General features: G+C 35.4%; 1 protein-coding gene across 10 annotated transcripts in view; it reads left to right on the top strand.

The window, feature by feature from the left end:
- ZNF518A (zinc finger protein 518A) overlaps window positions 1–15,268 on the top strand; it is a 65,189-nt gene that overhangs the window by 16,045 nt on the left and 33,876 nt on the right. For 4 of the 10 annotated variants that reach the window (XM_060034392.1, XM_060034390.1, XM_060034391.1 and 1 more), the window contains 3 exons: window positions 2,416–2,467; window positions 3,003–3,126; window positions 3,268–10,141. The exons of 1 other annotated variant lie outside the window; for it this stretch is intronic. In XM_060034392.1, coding sequence (XP_059890375.1) covers window positions 3,396–7,865 — 4,470 coding nt within the window. In that variant the 5' untranslated portion in view covers window positions 2,416–2,467; window positions 3,003–3,126; window positions 3,268–3,395 and the 3' untranslated portion in view covers window positions 7,866–10,141. Of the gene's footprint in view, window positions 1–2,415; window positions 3,218–3,267; window positions 10,142–15,268 lie in introns of those variants that run through there. 5 more of the 10 variants (XM_060034395.1, XR_009522410.1, XM_060034396.1 and 2 more) reach the window with 5 other exon arrangements.

Below are 15,268 nucleotides of genomic sequence, written 5' to 3'. Positions count from 1 at the left end.
ATCTTGATGCAGCAAACTCTGGGTTACTTTAAAGGGCCAGTCATACTTTAAACAAATAGTATTATTTTAAGGCTTGATGAGATGTTGTTCAAGTCTTATGAGATAATAATACATATATGTAAGGCAGTAATTTAAGTAGGAGATTTAAAATCAGTAATCCTTGTTGGTGGGGTGTAGAGATTGGTCTGTAGTGAAAATAGCATTAGCTAATAGGTTGGAAGATTAAAATTGTAATAAAATTTCTTTCCTTTTTTTTTTTAATGGAACACATTTTTTCCCCCCCATAGATGGCAACCGTAGTATAATTTGCTACCAGGTGTCATCTTTGATTGCTTCCACATAAAACAGGTTGAAAAAAATAAAACACATTCTCCAAACTTAAAATTTGAGGGCAAATAAACCCCAAAATACCTAAAATGCACAAACTCTCTTAAAGCTTCATTATATATGCCATACATTAAATATAAAAAATAATGACATTCAACATCAGTTAATTAGCAGTTATCAGACTTAAGTAAAAGCTAAGTGGATTTCTTAATGAGGTGGTCTCTTTTTTCAGCATTGTTTTTTTTTTTTTTTGCGGTACACGGGCCTCTCAGTGTTGTGGCCTCTCCGGTTGTGGAGCACAGGCTCCGGACGTGCAGGCTCAGCGGCCATGGCTCACGGGCCCTGCCGCTTTGCGGCATGTGCGATCTTCCAGGACCGGGGCACGAACCCGTGTCCCCTGCATCGGCAGGCGGACTCTCAACCACTGCGCCACCAGGGAAGCCCTTCAGCATTGTTTTGTATGTGAGGAAGGGGCATGTACACTAATGGGTGAACTCTGTGGCGTCTGTTTTGGCTGCCATGCATCCTACTTAACTATTTTCTATTTTTTTGTATTAGAAGCTTAAGGTTGCTGGATGATCAACTCTGAATAAGCAGTATATTAACTTATTTGTCCTGCCTCTTCCTTTAGATTGCGAGCTGCAGTTAAGGGTAGGGACCATGTTTTTGCATCTCTCCATAGCACTCATCAAAATGCAACACATTCATAGTAGGTATTTTTTTAGTAAGTATTAGTTGATGAAGTTATTTAAATCACACTGGTTGTCAAACTTTGGGATATGTGTTTTCTTCTAAGAAAAATTTTAAATTATATAGGTATTTTGAAATGAAGTTGATGATATTTAGAAATATTATCAAAATATGTAATTTTTTAGCATTATACATTTTTGGAAACATAATATTACTATAAGAAGCAATTTGCCTTTTGTAATGAAACCTATGATACAGACTTCTCTTGATTATATATAGAAATACAAAAGCTTGGGTATGGATAGTCTGGAGTGACCACAATATGGTATCCAAATGTGGAAGAATCATTACTTAATGTGCTTTAAAAGTTTCACATATTTGAGCCCCACCCTCAGATTCTGGTATGGTGTAAACTCCATAGATGACCATGATGCTTGTCACTCACTGTTGAGAATGTGTTACTCTGTAGAGAATCTTCTCAGTTGGTGTGAAGTATCCACCAGGTATCATTGAACTTTTTCCAGCCATTTATTATTATTCTTACTTTTGAAGAAAAAGTCTTTACATTTAGCTTTAAATAATATAGTAAAAAATTTAATATTTTTTTTACTGTATTAGGCATGGTATGTAAAAAAATTTTTTGTCAGTAAACTCATACCCTTCTAATGAATTTATTTTCAAGTCAGCATATAGATATTTGAAAAATATTGAAGGTGTTTTTTAGACCCAACCAAAAGTTTTAAGTTTGAGAAATATTCAAAGGGCCTCTTAGTAGTAATGTAAAGTAATTTAACTTTTAATTTTATTCTCTCAGAAGGGATTTTTAAAACAGTGAAGTTCCTAGTTACTTAGATTAATTGAAGTTTAGAGGTGAGACCTTTGGATAGACATGGATGAAGCTTAATGTGATTTATACTTTATTTTTTTAGCTTACCTAATTATATCTATTACTCATATACATATTTAAGACCATGAAAGTAAGAAAATGTAGTACTGCTTGATATATTTACTACTGAACCTTCAGTAGTCAGATTCCATTCTCAGCAATATATTGTCACATCCTTTTTTTTTTTTTTTTTTGGCCCTGCTGTGTGGCATGTAGGATCCTAGTTCCCCAACTAGGGATCAGACCCGCACCCCCTGCAGTGGAAGCATGGAGTCTTAACCACTGGACAGCCAGGGAAGTCCCTGTCACATCTTTTTAACTCTACTGTTTTCTGTTCCTCTGCACCTTGAATCATAATGTCTCATACATGGTGATCACATACAGTAATGGTGGTAGCTACAGTTTATATAGTACTTTACAGAATTCTGTTACTTATGTGTCCTCATTTAATCTTTACAACAACCCTGTGAAAGGGGTAGGGGAAATACTAATTTTTTTTTTTCATTTTATAGATGAAGAAACTAAAACACAGAGATTGAAACTTGTCTAGAGTAACACAAACCAGTAAGTGTTTGAATTAATGGAGGCAGCTAGTAATGGGTACATTCTAATCTGCCAAGGGCTTGCCTTGCTGCCACCTGACTTAGTTCTAGGGACAAAAAAAGCCAAAATGGTAGGGAATCAGAAGTAGTAGCTAGACTTAGGAGTACCCCAGGGAAATGTGTTACTCCTTTTAATTTCTTCTTTTTTTACCAGTTATTAATGCTAACTTGAGACAGCAGGCAATGTCTTTTTGTTATTGTTGTTTAGGTGAATGAAACTTTTATTTTAAACGTAAATTATCCCTGAGGCACTAGGGAAGTAGAAAATCTGCAGAGAAGTCTGTTGAAATTCTCACAAGGTAATAGCTATAGGGTCAACTAAGTAATTGAGAAAGTTAATGGTATATATGTACAATTGGAACCAAGTGTGTCAGTGGAACTTAAGTTTATAGGGCTCTCTTGTTGAGATTTTTAAAATCCTGTTTAAAAACTGTAGTATCAACTTTATATAAAATCTTAGAGCTTAAAGGTGCATATCCAATTGTGGTTTTCTTTAGATGAGGAAACTGAGGTGCAGAGAAGTCAAACCTTACCCAGTGTTACAGAGCAGAGCTGGAAGTAAAGCTTGTATTTCCTGAGATCCAGATTAGTGTCATTTCTACTTCAGACTATTACTTCTTGGTAAGCTGTTCTTAAAATACTAAATAGGTCTTTTCTGTCTTTTGTTTGATCAACATTCTTGCTTTGTGCCAAAATAAACTTAAAATATGAATTTTACTGATACTTCTGTGATGAAAATTTCAGTTCTTTGTTTGATTTTAGGTGAGTTAATGTGGGAAAAGTCCTGGTATTTTGAAGATGTCTCGGCACAGTATTGTTTCCTGTTCAAATTACAAGTAACTTCAAGAGTTTGCAGGAAAAAAAGAAATTGGGATATTTTTGGTTAAATCATGCCATCTGAACAGAAACATTTATTTTTTGATGAAAAACAGAATACTTTAAAAAGAGATTATGATGTGAAAAATGAGAGAGTTGATACTATCAGATCAGTACTTAAACCAAAAATTTCAGAAAGTAGTTTTCATTATGAACTAAAAAATGTGAAAATTGTTTTGCCGAAGATAAATATTCCAAATGAGGTCCTATTGAAACATGAAGTTGACAAATACAGAAAATTATTTCAGCATAAACCACAGACTGCAAGAAAATCTATCGGTATAAAGACTGTAAGCTGTGTAGAGGAGTGTATGTTACTCCATAAGTCTGAGAGAGTTGAAGAAGAAGGTATAAAAATGTCTGCAAAAATACTCAACTTCAACTGTTTGAAGTGCCGAGATAGTACTCGGTATAGCCCAAATGATTTGCAGAAACACTTCCAAATGTGGCACCGTGGTGAATTACCTTCATATCCTTGTGAAATGTGCAGTTTTTCAGCAAACGACTTCCAGGTATTCAAACAACATAGACGAACCCATAGAATTACTTTAGTAAAATGTGACATTTGTAACAATGAGAATTTATATACTTTATTAGACTTGACAAAGCATTTTTCATCCACACATTGTGTAAATGGTAATTTTCAATGTGAAAAGTGTGAATTCTCCACCCAGGATGTTGGCACATTTGTTCAGCACATACATAGACATAACGAAATCCTTTATAGATGTGGTAAATGCCATTATATATGTTTAACCAAAGGAGAGCTTCAGAAGCACCTTCATATTCATTCTGGTACGTTTCCCTTCACTTGTCAATATTGTAGCTATGGTGCTACCAGGAGAGAGCACCTTGTAAGACATGTTATAACTTTGCACAAAGAACATTTATATGCGAAAGAAAAACTGGAAAAAGACAAATATGAAAAAAGGATGGCAAAGACTTCAGCAGGACTTAAACTAATATTGAAAAGATATAAAATAGGTGCATCAAGGAAGACATTCTGGAAACGTAAGAAAATCAACAATGGAAGTGACAGAAGTATAGAAAGAAACACTCAAGTGCTTAAAAAAGTGAACAAAACACAGGCTAAATCTGAAGACCAGAGCCATCTTGTTCAGGAACATATAAATGAAGAAAAGGATGAAAGACTATACTGTGAGAATAATGATAAACCTGCTGAGTCAGAGTCAGAAAAGCCAACTCTTCTGTCCACTGGGCAATGTAACGGAGCTGAAGAGGGATCAAATTCTACTTCAGGTTTCTTGAAGACTGCTGTACAAGGACCTACAGTGTTAATGGTAAAAAATAATAGAATAACAATTCCTGCTAACTACAGTGCTAAGTTTATGGGCTTTAAGATGGTGGATGGAAAACAACATATTGTAATAAAACTGTTGCCTACCAATAAACAGAATTTATATTCACCAGGCTCACAGTCAGGTGCTGTAAGGGACAATACTGCAATTTTGCAACCCCAGACTTTGGACACTACTGCATTTTTAACAGGAGTAACAACTGAGTTAAATGACACAGTTTACATGAAAGCAGCTACTCCATTTTCATCTTCATCTCCTATACTTTCAGGGAAGGTAACTTCAGAAAAAGAAATGGCTTTGCTATCTCAAACAAGTAATATGCTTCCAACAATGGATGATGGAAAAAGTGTTTCTCCTTTGCCAGTAACATCAGAATTGAGCACAGCATCGGTGAATTTGACCACAAAAGTAGAAACGAGAGAGAATGTTGACTTATGGGGAAGTCATATTACTCAGTGTCACCCTGAGGTATCAGGTAGTGCCATTAAAAGTCAAGATAAAGTCACCTGTACTACCAAACCAAACTCATACAACAGTGGAGATATGCATAACTATTGCATTAATTATGTCAACTCTGAGTTACCTGTTGACTCTTCCAACCAAGGATCATTACCTTTTCATAATTACTCAAAAGTGAATAATTCTAATAAACGTCATAGGTTTTCAGGGACAGCAGTGTGTGAAAACCCTCAAAGAGAATCTTCATCAAGCAAGACAGCAGTTCAACAGCCAATAAGTGAGTCAGTTTTATCACTAGTGAGGAAGGAGAGCTCAAACCCAGATAGCCTGTTAGCATCTATTAGTCGTTTAAATACTAAAGATGGAACTTCAAAAGCACAAGCTGAAATTGAAGAACAGTGTGTTTTAGAAAAAGGACAAAACATTGATGGGCAGAACCTATACACTAATGAAAATCAGAATTTAGAGAGCATGACTGAAAAGCCTAAATGGGATGACGTTTCTAGTGTTGAATCACCTATGATGCCTAGAATTACATCTGTTTTCTCTCTCCAGAGCCAACAGGCGTCAGAACTTTTGCCACCTGAAATAAACCAGTTACTTCAAGATGTATTAAAAGCAAAACCTGATGTAAAACAAGACTCTAGTAACACTCCAGATAAAGACCTGCCGCTTCATTGTGACCAGTCATTTCAGAAACATGAGGGAGAAGACAAAATAGTTGAATCTTCAAAAGACTTGAAAGTACAAGGCTTCTTTCCAATTCCATCTGGTAATATGGGGATTAATGTGGCTACAAATTATCTGAATTTAAAATTTAGTGGAAAAGAAAAACAAATGTTGTCAATGTCACAAGATGTGAGAGATTCAGAGAAGACTCCTAGAATTTCTGGTTTTGGCACATTACTTAAGACTCAGTCAGATGCAATAATTACACAGCAGCTTGTAAAAGACAAACTACGAGCCACTACGCAAAATGTAGGTTCTTTGTATGTGCAGAGTCCACTTGTAAATTCAGAACCAAAAAAGGCTATCTTTGTTCAGACTCCAAAAGGCTTTTTTGTACCACTGCACGTTGCTAACAAGCCTACATTACATGTTTCAGGAAGACCACTTCCATTGGTTAATACACAAGGTGTCCCTGCCTCTTTCCTTTTAAACAAGAAACCTGGGATGATTTTAACATTTAATAATGGGAAACTTGAAGGTGTTTCTGCTGTCAAAACTGAGAATGCTCAAGCTTGTGGAACTACAAGTAAGGAGCCTTGCAGAACACCTTTTTTAAAAGTAGAACCAAACAGTAATTGTCTAACCCCTGCACTTTGTTCCAGCATTGGCAGCTGTTTGAGCATGAAAAGTAGCTCAGAAAATACTTTGTCATTAAAAGGCCCTTACATTATTAAAACGCCAGCAAGTTCTTCAGTGAAAGGTGTTCCTGCTCCTAATACAGTATCTGAGCATCAGGGCACTAAGTTGAATATCTCAGATTCAGTAAAACAGCAGAACAAGATTTTTCCAAAACCACCTCTTTACACTCTTTTGCCTGATGGCAAACAAGCTGTTTTTTTAAAGTGTGTGATGCCAAATAAGACTGAGCTGCTTAAGTCTAAATTAGTCCAGAATAGTACTTATTATAAAAATATACAGCCAAAGAAACCTGAAGGAACACCACAAAAAATATTGCTGAAAATTTTTAACCCTGTTTTAAATGTGACTGCTGCTAATAATCTGTCAGTAAGCAACTCTGCGTCCTCATTGCAGAAAGACAATATACCATCTAATCAGACGATAGGAGGAGAGCAGAAAGAGCCAGAATCTTCTAGAGATGCCTTACCCTTATTACTAGATGATATGATGCCAGCAAATGAAATTGTGATAACTTCTACTGCAACATGCCCAGAATCTTCCGAGGAACCAATAGGTATCACTGACCATTCAGAGGCCAGGGTATTACGGTGTAAAACAAATTGTAGAATTGAGAGAAACTTCAGTAAGAAAAAGACTTCGAAAAAGAAATGTTCAAGAATAAAAACTCACGAAAGAAGTAAAGATTCTGAAACTTCCTTTGTATCTAGAAACAGAAACTGTAAACGCAAGTGTAGGGATAGTTACCAAGAACCTCCAAGAAAAAAAGCATTACACAGAAAGTGTAAAGAAAAAGCAAAGCCTGAAGATGTCCATGAATCATTCGGATTCAGCAGACCTAGGCTTTCAAAAGATTCAGTCAGAACTTTGCGGCTTTTCCCCTTCAGTTCCAAACAGCTTGTGAAATGTCCTAGGAGAAACCAACCAGTTGTAGTTTTGAATCATCCTGATGCAGATGCCCCAGAAGTAGCAAATGTAATGAAAACTATTGCTAAATTTAATGGACGTGTACTTAAGGTTTCATTGTCAAAAAGAACTATCAGTGCGTTACTGAAACCAGTTTGTTATAACCCTTCTAAAACAACGTACGATGATTTTCCCAAGAGGCACAAAACATTTAAACCTGTTAGTTCTGTGAAAGAAAGATTTGTGCTAAAATTAACTCTCAAAAAGACAAGCAAAAACAATTACCAGATTGTGAAAACTACCTCTGAAAATGTTCTGAAGGCTAAATTTAACTGTTGGTTTTGTGGTAGAGTATTTGACAATCAGGATGCTTGGGCTGGTCATGGTCAGAGACATTTAATGGAAGCTACTCGTGATTGGAACATGTTAGAATAATTTACTGTAATTACCAAGGAAAAGAAAAGTAAAATCACCTTAGAAGAAAATAGTGGGTTGAATTACTAATGCAGACATTTTTTACTTCAATATAGTACCTGAAGTTAAACATTTAAAAGTTGACTATATTTCCATGGAAGAACAAAAGTTTTAGTGTGATATTTGAAAATGCTGTCAGTGCACATGTAAGTTTTGAAAGAAACTAATCAGCACAGATATACCTTGATTTAATTTTTTAAAATGTGTTCTCGGGAAGTTAGGGCTAAAAATTTTGATAAAACAGTTTTCCGAGTTTAGTGACTCTTAGTAGAGAGTAACAGGTGACAGCCCCATTCCCTCTCTTCTTCCACCAGCCTTATGATTCTGATAACTGTAGCTTCCCTGAAGAGGTTGAGAGTTCTTTCATTATGGAACTGAAGGAGTTTCTCATCATTTGTGAAGATACTCTAAGAGAACTTGGGTAAAGAACTTACTCTACATCTGCAAAATGTAGTTCTTTTGAAGGTAGTTAAGCTCCTTTGAGGGTACATTTAACTCACTACAGTTACACCTCATATGATGGTTGATAAGAGTTTTTGACAAGCAGATCTTTTTTCCTTGTAAGCTGTGTTACATGTCATTGATTGGAACACCCTTCCAAGGTGATTTTCTTTTTCTAAATGGCTCTCAAGCGTTGCAGTAGATGGGCAATCTCGAGAGAAGAATTAAACTCTTTGTCTAGTTTGAAGTTCATTTAAAGAACTTGAACATTTTTTTGAATTTGGTTATATTCCCCAGTGATTCCCTTCCACAGAACTATGTTTATTTGATTTAAATTGTTTGTCCCCTCATAAACCAAGTGGCCAATTTTTTTCTTGGTTGCCATCCCTTTAAAAAGAGTGAAACGTAGAAGCACTTCCAAGGGAATGGCTTTTCTTGAAAATTAAAAATTATTCCTCAGAAACAATATTTTGAAGTAAGATTAGCAAAGCAAATCATAATTTTGTGTTTATTATTAGTGTCTGAACATGTCCACATTGGGACAAACCATTTTTGTTAGCAACTTCTCAGTATGACTGACAACCCAAAGCAGATTACTGATTGTTTGCAGTTGGAAATTGAAGAAGCATTAATAGTGGACTCAGTGACAGTGCATAACACTTCAGGACAGATTCCGAAGGGATATGCCCAACAGGTAGAGTTTTAAAATGAATATTTTCGTGACAACAGAATCATCAATTTAAACTTCCCACTTTGTAAGTTTGAATCAAATTTTGTTGGACCATTGGACAATGGAGTTCTTGTATTAAAAAATTACATACTATATAATTTTTGTTACATTGTTACTACTAGTGTTATGACATTTTCATTGATTGAAAACTTCAGGGCTCCTTTTCTGTATATAACAAAGAATTTAAAACCTGTACATATTTTTGTACCTTTCAGTTATGTAAATTTTGCACAGAAAGTTTTTGACATAAAAAGTTTATTTTCTTTCAATTTAGTTCTGTGCATGCACTAATAAAACTTGTCGTTTAATTTAAAAGGAATATGTAAGACTTTACCCATGTTATTTTTTTGGTTTTCATTTCAGATGTACAATTTCTTTTTTTTGATAAATTCAGTTTTCAGGGATTGAACACTATTGTTAGCAAGTGCCTAAAAGATGTGAAACAGTTTACATACGTCAACTGTAACATTAGGTCCCAAATGGGCCCACTCCCCCAATAATTTTATTTTAAAGAAAGCCATACATAGATGCTTCAAGCTATCTTGCTATGCACATTATACATGTACTGTTTTTGTGCAGTTTGTCTACTTTCTTAGAAGTGAAGTATTTTTTGTATAAAACCTGTTACAATTGTGTTTCTTAAATTGAGCCTAAGAACGGAATTGATTGGAAATATACGGTATATATTAATAATGTATATGGTGTTTAAAGAATGGTAAGCATTGTTAAAATCTGTAACGAATGTCTTCTTCAATTAAATTTATCTTAAGTTTGTGTTTACATAATTTTTTTTACTATGATGAAGTCAAATGGGAATTTTATTCTAGTGGGAAATACTTAGTTTTCAAAGCTTTTTTTTTTTTTTTTAATGCTAGTGAATGCAAAATGAAGTTTGGGATTTTATTCCCCAGAAATTATAGGTGAAATTTTGAGATTTTGTTTGAGAAGGGTAACATATATTATAATTTAACTATGCTGGTAAGAAAAGCCACAGAGAAGCTTATGTTCTTCAGTACCCTAATGGCAGTAAAACTGAAATGTTGCTCTGTTATGGTTAGATCTATTATGATGCATCACCTTCTGTGAATAGAGGAGAGAGAAGGAACTGTCTTGCCAATGTTTGCAGCACTATAAAAATACATTTCAGAATAGCCATACCAGTAAAAAAAAAAAATCTAATGTCAAGATACATACTTTTTGCCTTAAGGTTTTAAAAGCTATTTTAAAAAGCTTCATGCCCCAGATACTCTAGTTGATACCTTTTATGAGTTTTTTTGTTTTGTTTTTTAAACTAGGTTATTCTGAAGGAGGAAAGCCTGCTTGGAGCCTCTTTATTGCCAGAGCAGAAAGTCTGAAAATAAAACCCTCTATCCTTTCTTTCCTTCTGGCTGAAAGTTAGCTAAAGATGGCTTTCCAAAATATGATATTCATTAGTTTGAAGTTCTTATTGCAACTGGAAGAGTTAGTGTTATTTTTGCAATCCAACTTCTGGGTCAGGAGATTTTCATTTTTTCCTATTTGTTCTTCTGCATTGAAATGGGCCTCACTATTTGTCATTCACTTAAAATAATAGTTCAACTTTTACAGTTTGAAATATAATTTCAATACTAAGCATTCAGCACAGATTGAATTCTAATAGTTTTTTATAAAAATTTTTGTTTTCATTAAGGAGTCAGGTATTTCAGTAAAGGGTCAGACAAATAACTTAGGCTTTGTAGGCCATTAGTCTCTGTTGTTAACTACTTTGTCATAATGCAGAAGCAGCCATAGATGACACATGAATGAGTTTGCCTGTATTTTAATAAAACTTTGTTTAAAAAAAACCTGTCAGTGGGCCAAATTTGGCCCATCAAATGGTTTACCAACCCTTGCTTTCTCTCAAAGATCGGTTTTTAGATTGAGATTTTTATTCAAAACAGAAGTTTGATATAGTTTTTTTTTGTGATATACACCAGCTATATAAAAGTTACAAGTATAAAAACTAAAATGTATGTATATACAGTTAACCAAGGTAGATGTATTTGTTTGAAAGTGAAGTGAATGTAAAGGTAATGAAAATAATTAGTGGGTGAAGTAGATAGGTCTTTTGTGTGCTAAGGGTAATGCAATTTATGGAGAGATTAAAAATGAGATCAGTTGCTGTGAGAATTTATGTCCAGGTTAGATGAGAAATAGATACTAGTTCTTTTAGTGACTTGAAATCACTGGTGAGAAAAAGTAATAGGAATTCTTTAGGATGGGGGGAAATGGAGGTTAGCTGAAAACAGAATGTTGTATTAATTCCATGCAACTCACTTCAGATTTTTTCTTTTTAGTAAGATTCCTTTTCACCATTGACATCTGCTTACTTAGGATATGTCCCATTTGTGTTGAGGTGTTGGCTCTGTTCCTTGTCACAGCAATTTGTTACGATCTTTGTTTTCAGCAAAGTGCCTTGGGGATCTCACCTGGTAAAACTTGCTGAGGGATGTTAGTTAAGAGTGCAGTATTTGCAAAAGAATTTCCCTATAATGGAGAGCTGAAATAGGATCAGCTTTGTTGATTTGGGTATTCATTGCTTTAAGTATGCTTCCTTTAATAACTAGACAAGAAGTAGCCAATATCTTGGAAGAGGTGTTTGATAATCTTATTTGAATTATTTTTTGACTATTTCTCTGTCTAAAATGACTTCTGTTAATAAATGCCCCAAGTTTAAGAATCTTTTTTCTTTAAAAAGTGAACATCATAAATTATTATAGTGTAAACTTGAGTAATGTAGGAGGAATGTTAATGTACATCAATTTTGAAAATCATGATTTTAGTCAATGCCAAGAATGTACTTATAAAAAATATTAATGCCTAGTAGAAACATTTTTAATATGTTAAAAGAAGAATTCTTCCTTAGTAATTTAGAGTCCTTCAACCAAAAGTGAAGGTTATATTCAGGTTGCAACTCAAATTGCCTCTTTCAATTAAGTAGTGAAACATAGGTGCCTACTGTCATCAATTATTTCATAACTTATTGCTATGTTATTGTAGGAAAGCAAAATGAAAACTTGGAGAGAGACCAAAATACTATTTGCAAATGACTTTATTTCAGTATTTTGAAAATCCAAGAGAGTACGTTGAGAAATAGTTTTCTGAACACTTAAGAGTAATCATTTGGGAGGCAATAAAAGAAGACCCATTTATAATAAGAGCCACAAAGTAAAAATTGTGTGAAGCTTCCAAAAGAAAAACCACAGAACCTAACTGGGAGAAATACAGTGTTTCTGGGTGTAAGGTTAAATATACTGCTGTTCAGAAGATCTCATTTTCCATTCTTGTGCCCCACAGAAGGCTTGTATTGAATAAGGTGGTGGCGGCTGGGTAGTGGTGCCCATTGCCCCATTCCTAATTCATGCAGTATAAAAATCAGGACAGGGCAGCTACAGAACTGTGCAGTCCCCCTTTCCCTCACAGCTCTGTTATAAGCGACTTAACCTGCTCTGGTTGGATTGGCAGTCATGTGGCAGCATACATCTCTCCCAGCTTTCTTGGGGCAGGAGAGCTATTGTGTGTACATTCAGCAGCTGGTGAACCTTGGCACATTCTAGTCTCCTCCTATGCCTTCCCCAGCCACCAGCACAGGTGTTCCACAGGGAGTATTCAGGGAGCATTCAATGTAGACCCAGTTTCTCAACATTCCGCCACCCCACAACCTGCTCCATAGCACAGAGGCACAGGGGTCCTGTTCAGGGGAGGGTTGGAGTGAGCTTCAAAGATTTGGTAAACAGGCTGTCTGGGGCCTGACTTTATCTGGATCAGACTGGAGCAATTTATACCCTATAGTATTGTTGAAAACAATAGAGCAATCATCTAGCAGTTACTGAAGGCTAACAGTTGCTGGTGATACCACTAGATATCACTGAGAAGCTTAAAGATGAGAGAGAGAGAGAGAGAGAGAGAGAGAGAGAAAGTCTGAATAAAACTGCAGACGTCCTTTGTAATCAGAAAGAATGTGTGCATGCTCAAGGCTGCAACCGCATAGGAGCAACACTTGCTGAATGTAGGGCAAATCTTGTAAACTCCCTAAACAGTGAAAGCAGCCTCCAAGTCACAGATCCAATGGTAAAGGGTGTAAATCTCTTACTGATTCAGGGGGCTTAAGCACAACCTTTGATCAATCTGGCTGGTTGCTAGGTGGTGTTGACTTGAAAGCAACCCCTAGGAAGTCAGGCTTAAAGATAAAAATGAGGGGGAAACAAGTTGAGCAGTGACAACAGAGGGTGCATACTGTGAGGGGAAAAAGACTTGGTGAATTAGTTTAGCCAAATTACTAAAAACAAGTCCAGAGTGGGCGAGGAGTATGCAGAGATCCTACAATATGTTACCTAAAATGTCCAGCTTTCAATATAAAATTAGACATTCAAAGAAACAGCAAAGTGCGACATATGAGGGAAAAAGGCAATAGAAACTTCCTTTGAGGGGTACCAGATGTAGGATAAATGTTAAGCAGCTATTATAAATAGGTTCAAAGACCTAAAGGAAACCAGATTTAAAGAATTAAAGTATACTGACAATGTCTCATCAAATGGAAAATATTAAGATAGAAATTACAAAAAAAGAATGAAATGAAAATTCTTGAGTTGAAAAATACAATAACCAAGGTGAAAAATTTACTAGAGAGGCTCAACAGTAGATTTGAACTGGCAGAAGAATCAGCAAACCTGAAGATAGATAGAAATTGTGAAATATGAAGTACAGACAGAAAATAAAAATGAAGAAAAACAGTCTTCCTCACACCACATACACAAAAATTAACTCAAAAGGGAGTATAAACCTAAATGTAAGAAAAAACTATAAATCTTGTAGTAGAAAATACAGAAGTAAATATTTATGACCCTTGTTTAGTCAAAGCCTTATTAGACTTCTTTGGTGTCATCACCAAAATCACAAATGAAAAAATAAGAGACAAAAGATATATCGAGTTTTTATTAGAAGAAGACATTGTAAAGCTGATCTATTTCACCTAGTTTGGATTAATACCAATTTAATTTCAATAATAAAAGCTTTGCTCTGTAGCTTCATCTCTCCACCTCCCCCCATGCTGTTATTGTCACAGATTATATAGCTTTATAAATTGTGTGCCCATCAATGTAGATTTATAATTATTGCTTTATGCATTTTTCTTTTAAATGAGAGGGAGGAAAAGTTACAAGTAAAATGTATGTATTTTTTGTCTTTTATATTTACCTATGCTGGTATTTGTATTTACATTTATCAGTTGTGTATTTCTTTGTGTGGAATTGCATTACTATGTAGTGTCCTTTAAACCTGAAGAACTTTTTTTGTAGAACAGTTCTGCTAGCAATGTTTATCTGAAAATGTGTTAATTTTTCTTTCCTTTTTGAAGGTTAGTTTTGCTGAATATAGAATTCTTGGTTGGCAGTTTTTTCTATGCAGAACTTTGACTATGTCATCTCACTGCCATTTGGCTTCCATGGTTTCTGATGAGAAATCAGCTGTTAATCTTACTGAGAACCTTTTGTATGTGATGAGTCACTTCTCTCTTGCTGCTTTCAAGATTCTCTGTCTTTCAATAGCTTGATTATGATATGCCTTGTGTGCACATTTTAAGTTTATCCTACTTGAAGTTCTTGAAGCTTTGTGGGTTGATAGACTAATGTTTTTCATCAAATTTGGGAAGTTTTTATTTCTTTAGATATTCTTTCTGATGCTTTTTTTTCTCTCCTTCTGAGACTCACTTTTTTTTGTTTGTTTGTTTTGTTTTGTTTTGTTTTTTGCGGTACGTGGGCCTCTCACTGTTGGGGCCTCTCCTGTTGCGGAGCACAGGCTCCGGATGCGCAGGCTCAGTGGCCATGGCTCACGGGCCTAGCCGCTCCGCGGCATGTGGGATCTTCCCGGACCGGGGCACGAACCCACGTCCCCAGCATCAGCAGGCGGACTCTCAACCACTGCGCCACCAGGGAAGCCCTGAGACTCACTTTTTAATATGCTGTTATGCTTGATAGTGTCCCACAGATCTCTCAGGCTCTGTCCATTTCTCTTCATTTTTTGTGTTTCTGTTTCTCAACATGGGCAATATCAATTGACTTATCTTTAAGTTCATGGATTCCTTCTTCTGCCTGTTCAAATCTGTTGCTGAGCCCCTCTAGTGAATTTTTCATTTCAGTTATTTTACTTTTCAACTCTATAATTGAAAGTTCTAGAA

Source organism: Delphinus delphis, chromosome 16 (genome assembly GCF_949987515.2).
Source record: "Delphinus delphis chromosome 16, mDelDel1.2, whole genome shotgun sequence".
NCBI classification, from domain to species: Eukaryota; Metazoa; Chordata; class Mammalia; order Artiodactyla; family Delphinidae; genus Delphinus; species Delphinus delphis.
This window is presented reverse-complemented; position numbering and strand designations above follow the sequence as displayed.